Source organism: Sphaerodactylus townsendi, linkage group LG08 (assembly GCF_021028975.2).
Source record: "Sphaerodactylus townsendi isolate TG3544 linkage group LG08, MPM_Stown_v2.3, whole genome shotgun sequence".
NCBI classification, from domain to species: Eukaryota; Metazoa; Chordata; class Lepidosauria; order Squamata; family Sphaerodactylidae; genus Sphaerodactylus; species Sphaerodactylus townsendi.
In genome coordinates, this window is record NC_059432.1 from 10,364,385 (window position 1) to 10,370,384 (window position 6,000).

Below are 6,000 nucleotides of genomic sequence, written 5' to 3' on the forward strand. Positions count from 1 at the left end.
AACTGGAAAAATGCATGTTCAGGTCATAGTAAGGAGAGAGCATTCCTGGATATGCTAAATAACTGTGGCTTAGAGCAGATGGTTGTGGAACCAACCAGGGGAGAGGTGATCCTAGATCTAATTCTATGTGGGACCCAGGACCTGGTGCAGGAAGTCAGTGTTGTTGAGCCGATAGGGAACAGCGACCACAATGCTGTCAGATTCAGTATCTCAGCATGCGAACAAGTGGCAACTACTAATGTAGTTACATTCGCCTTCAGAAAGGGAAATTTCTCAAAGATGAGGGGGATAGTGTCCAGGATGCTTGGAGGTTATTTAAAAACACAGTAATAAAAGCTCAGCTGGAATGTGTTCCACAGGTTAGAAAAGGCAGCACCCAGTCCAAAAGAAAGCCACCATGGTTAACAAGAGAGGTTGAGGAAATTATCAGAAAAAAGAAAATGTCTTTTAGAAAATGGAAGTCCAGTTTGACTGATGAAGAATATGAGAGGGAACACAAATGGTGGCAAAAGAGAAGCAAGTTAGCTATAAGGGAGGCAAAAAAGGATTATGATGGCTGCGAACATCAAGACCAGCAACAAACAGTTCTTCAAGTACATCAAAAGCAGGAAGCCAGCAAGGGAAGCGGTAGGCCCGTTAGATGACAAAGGAACAAAGGGTGTGCTAAAAGATGGCAGGGAGATTGCAGAGAAGCTGAATGAATTCTTTGCATCTGTCTTCACCCAAGAGGAGGTGAGGAACATTCCTGCACCTGAACCAAGCTTCTTAGGAGGTGAATCCGAGGAACTAGCGAAGATAGTGGTAGACAAGGAAGAAATTCTGGCAGCCATTGATAAACTAAATGTTACCAAATCCCCTGGCCCAGATTGCATTCACCCAAGAGTTCTTAAAGAGCTCAAGCATGAAATTGCTGATCTCACTTTAATATGCAACTTATCCCTGGAATCAGGCTCCATCCCTGAAGACTGGAAGATGGCCAATGTCACACCAATCTTTAAGAAAGGATCGAGGGGGGACCTGGGAAATTACAGGCCAGTCAGTTTGACATCTGTTCCTGGTAAATTAGTAGAATCTATCATTAAAGATAAAATTATAAAACATGTAGAAAAGCAAGACCTGCTGAGAAAGAGTCAGCATGGCTTTTGCAGAGGCAAATCCTGTCTTACAAACTTACTAGAGTTCTTTGAGGGTGTAAACAGGCATGTGGACAGGGGTGAACCGGTGGACATTGTCTACTTGGATTTCCAAAAGGCTTTTGACAAAGTTCCTCACCAGAGACTATTGAGAAAACTCAGCAGTGAAGGAATAAGAGGGGAAGTCCTCCTATGGATTAAAACTGGTTGAGAAACAGGAAACAAAGAGTGGGTGTAAATGGGAAGTTCTCACAATGGAGAGATGTCGGGAGTGGTGTCCCCCAAGGATCCGTTTTGGGACCAGTGCTCTTTAACCTATTCATAAAATGACCTGGAAGTAGGTGTGGGCAGGATGGTGGCAAAGTTTGCAGATGATACGACCTTTTGAAGGGTGGCAACAACCACAAAGGATTGCAAAGACCTCCAAGCCGACCTTGATAAATTAGGTGAGTGGGCTCAGTAATGGCACATGCAGTTCAATGTAGCAAAATGTAAAGTGATGCACACAAGGGCAAAAAATCCGAACTTCACATACACGCCACGTGGTCAGTGCTATCAGTCACAGACCAGGAAAGGGATTTAGGTGTCTTAGTTGATAGTTCCATGGGAATGTCAACTCAATGCATGGCAGCTGTGAAAAGGCAAACTCTATGCTGGGGATCATTAGGAAAGGAATTGATAATAAAACTGCAAAGATTGTCATGCCCTTATATAAAGCAGTGGTGCGACCACACTTGGAGTACTGTGTTCAGTTCTGGTCGCCGCATCTCAAAAAGGATATCGAAGAGATAGAAAAAGTGCGGAGAAGGGCAACAAGGATGATTGAGGGACTGGAGCACCTTCCCTATGAGGGGAGGCTGCAGCGTTTGGGGCTCTTTAGTTTGGAGAGGAGGGGGGATATGATTGAAGTCTATAAAATTATGCATGGGGTAGAAAATGTTGACAGAGAGAATTTTTCTCTCTTTCTCACAATACTAGAACCAAGGGGCATACATTGAAAATGCTGGGGGGAAGAATTAGGACTAATAAAAGGAAACACTTCTTCACGCAACGTGTGATTGGTGTTTGGAATATGCTGCCACAGGAGGTGGTGATGGCCACTAACCTGGATAGCTTTAAAAGGGGCTTGGACAGATTTATGGAGGAGAAGTCGATTTATGGCTACCAATCTTGATCCTCTTTGATCTGAGATTGCAAATGCCTTAACAGACCAGGTGATCGGGAGCAACAGCCACAGAAGGCCATTGCGTTCACATCCTACATGTGAGCTCCCAAAGGCACCTGGTGGGCCACTGCGAGTAGCAGAGAGCTGGACTAGATGGACTTTGGTCTGATCCAGCTGGCTTGTTCTTATGTTCTTATGTTCTTATGTTCAGAGAGCGCAGGAGGGGGGCAAATTGTTCCAGCCCTTTTCGCTGTGTTTATTCTAACATCACTGTTCTTCATTGTGTGCATTGAGTTTTGAGTGCTTTCTAATTTGTCCATGTGTGCATTTTTATGTTCTTGTTAAGTGGACTGGGTGTATGTCCTGGTGGTTCCATCCAGTGCCACCTGCATTCTGAATTTATCAAGCAGGATAACAATATTTTAAATTAAGAAAAAAAAATGCAATCTGGCATCTGGACTCACGATTGTGGTCCGCAGCCGGGTAGCTGAATCCGTTATTTGCAAGAATTAATTTCAAAGCCCCTAGTTTTTAAAAAGTATTTCACAATAGAGGACAAGCGTTGAATAAAAATCGAATGAAATGATTCTAGCTAAAATACATGAAATGACCTGCCAGGGTGAATAAGTTGCCGTCTCTCAGCATATGAAACATTTTCTTTAATGGATCTTTAACTTCCCCCTCCAGCATGAAATCATGCCTTTCCATCTCTCCCTTTTTAAAAAAGAAAGAAATAAAGTTAGAGGTTTTGTTGGCACAGTGCACTTGAGAAGCGTGTGCGACCTATCCCATAAACTGATAAAAACATCTCTTCTCCTCGATTTGCGATCTCTTCGATTTACGTTCTAGGAGCAGCAGTGGCGTAGGAGGTTAAGAGCTCATGTATCTAATCTGGAGGAACCGGGTTTGATTCCCAGCTCTGCCGCCTGAGCTGTGGAGGCTTATCTGGGGAATATAAATCCAAACTCTTCTTCTTCTTCTAGTTCAGGGATCTCCCACGTGGTGCTCACGGCACTCACCAGCAGCTGTCCTGATGCCCGCCAAGTGTTTTTTGAAAGTGGACGGGGCCAGGTCGGGTTTCTGTACAGCAGGTTTTCTGATTGGCCTTTGGAGGTTTGCTTAGCTGTGCAGATTTTTTTTTTTTAAAGATCGCTTTGGCAGCAGCTGCTATTGCAGCACACAGAACTTCCCTGTGTGACTGCAGGTAAACCTCAGTGGTTATTTTTGTGGCCGGCTGCGGTGTCAGCCACCGTGTTGTGGCCACGCCTGCCTCGCCGTGTCAGAATTCCAAAGGTCCTCGCGGGCTCCAAAAAGTCGGCGACCCCCGATTTAATTTGTTTGCTTCCGACATGCATTCTCCCTGTGTCCTCTTGATTTATTTTTTTTTCTCCTAGGAGGATTTGACTTGGAAGTCAAAGGCTGGGGGGGAGAGGACGTCCACCTGTACCGGAAGTACTTGCACAGCGAGTTAGTTGTGGTCCGGACCCCAGTGCCGGGCCTCTTTCACCTCTGGCACGAGAAGCACTGTGCCGACGAATTGACTACGGAGCAATATCGCATGTGCATTCAGTCTAAAGCCATGAACGAGGCGTCTCACTCCCACCTGGGGATGTTGGTCTTCCGGGAGGAGATTGAGACACATCTACGCAAGCAGGCCTACCGGACTAACAGCGAAGCAGTCGGCTAAAGCAACCACCTGTTCAAGCCGAAGGACTCCAAAGTCGCTACGAACCAGCGTCGTTCTTAAAGCCTTAATTAACTCCGTTTCTTTTTTAAACGCAGTGCCTCTCTCTCTTGCTGACGTTGAGTTCAAGAATTTGTCTGGCCAGTTAAATAAATTTCACACTAGATCAGACACTTGAGCGAAAGGGAGCGTTTTGTTTGTGCGCAGGGGCCGGGGAAGCAAGAGCGGAATGTAATAACTCTCCCAACCCTGTTTTTTTCCCCCCTTTAAATGTTTTTCACTTCTCAGATTTACATTAACGCGACAGTAAGGATTGAAAGTGAACAAAAACTGTTTCCCCCACAAGCCCGTGGCGGTTCCACACTGCTCATTTCACTGTAGGGTTTGTTTTTTTTAAAAAAAAGAAAGGGGCTATATGTATAAACTCCACGTCAAGAATAAAAACAGGCAAAAGCCAATGAATACTACTATACAGAAATGTGGTTTGTTGTGCAAGTAGACTCGCTGAGGACGCCTTATTAACTGTCAGGTACATAAATTAACATACAAAATAGGTTTGGGTTCTTTAGAAGAGGCGGCAGGTGAGTTGCTAGCGTGTGGTCATGCTGTTCTTTACCAGACTGTAAATGAACCGAGCTTGTATGCTGTTTGCTTAATCCTAGCTACTAGCCAAATACTTTCTTTGCATGTTTCAGGATGTACAGAGAGAGAGAGAGACTGTTTTGAACACAAACGGGGTTCACTTCACTGCCTCATTATAATGCTTCTGATCTCCTTCATTTGCAACTTGTCTCCAGGGTAAAAGGGATTTGGAGATAGGGACCGTTTAAGTATTAGACAGTACCTGCCTTTTCCACTTCTGCCGGCCTGGGCCCAGTTTTCTTTCATTTCTTTCATTGCTGTTTTCTACTGCAGAGGGTACGAGAATGCCTCTTGGATGAGCCCCATTGAAATGAAGAGTAGCAATCTAGGGGCAGGACTGTGTTTGTGTCGTCCCCCTCTGTCTCAAAGAAACACTGGAACCCTCGTGCCAGTTTTTTTGTTCCTCGACAATGACAACATACAGCTCCGGGTTTTGAACAACTGTTGACTGTTTGAGAGCAGTTCCAGACATTGTTCCCTTTCTAACACACAGCTTTGCCTTTATATAGCAATGTGGAGAACAGCGTGATACGTCTGAAGGGGGAGAATGGGATGCAAGTTGGCTTGCTGTGTTCTCTTTATAAATAAATTGAATACCTGTGTATTTCAGTTATTTTGACTGAGGCTGCTTATTTGAGGTCCTGAAACCCACGTGCCCGCGCTCCTGAAGTCACTGTGTTGGGTCTCCTCACAGGAGAGGAACGGGGGATATCAATCCAACTCTTCTTCTTCTAGATCGGGGGTCTGCAACCCGCGGCTACGGAGCCGCATGCGGCTCTTTCAGCCTCATACTGCAGCTCTGTGTGGCCTGGAGGTCAGAGGGTAGCATGGGCGTGTCCCTCCAGAGCAGCCACCATCCCCCCTCGGCCATCCCTGCAGCCGCCGTCCCCCCTCGGCCATCCCTGCAGCCACCATCCCCCCTCAGCCATCCCTGCAGCCGCCGTCCCCCCTTGGCCATCCCTCCAGCCGCTGTCCCCACTCGGCCATCCCTGCAGCCTCCGTCCCCCCTTGGCCATCCCTGCAGCCGCCGTCCCCCCTCGGCCATCCCTGCAGCCTCCGTCCCTCCTCGGCCATCCCTGCAGCCGCCGTCCCCCCTCGGCCATCCCTGCAGCCACCGTCCCCCCTCTGCCCCATGGAGCAGGTGGCTGCATGCTCCGTCAAGCGGAGTGGTGTTCCCTGCCCTGTGCCGCTGCCTCCCTCAGCGTCGCCATCCCCGCCGTCCCTCCAGAGCAACTGCCATCCCTCCTCTGCCATCCCCGCAGCACCGGGCAGGCCGTGGCCGCCATCCCCCCTCTGCCCAATGGAGCAGGCGGCTGCCTGCTTTGTCGGGCAGAGGGGGTTCCCTGCCCAGTGCCTCTGCCTTCCAGCGCTGGAAA

At 47.7% G+C, this 6,000-nt stretch overlaps 1 protein-coding gene across 2 annotated transcripts in view; it reads left to right on the forward strand.

Moving 5' to 3' along the window:
* The window catches only part of CSGALNACT2 (chondroitin sulfate N-acetylgalactosaminyltransferase 2), a 59,689-nt gene extending 54,456 nt beyond the window's left edge, over positions 1 to 5,233 (forward strand). For both annotated transcript variants that reach the window (XM_048506384.1, XM_048506385.1), the window contains one exon: positions 3,693 to 5,233. In XM_048506384.1, coding sequence (XP_048362341.1) covers positions 3,693 to 3,985 — 293 coding nt within the window. In that variant the 3' untranslated portion in view covers positions 3,986 to 5,233. The remainder of the gene's footprint in view (positions 1 to 3,692) is intronic.
* Positions 5,234 to 6,000: the final 767 nt, after the last annotated feature.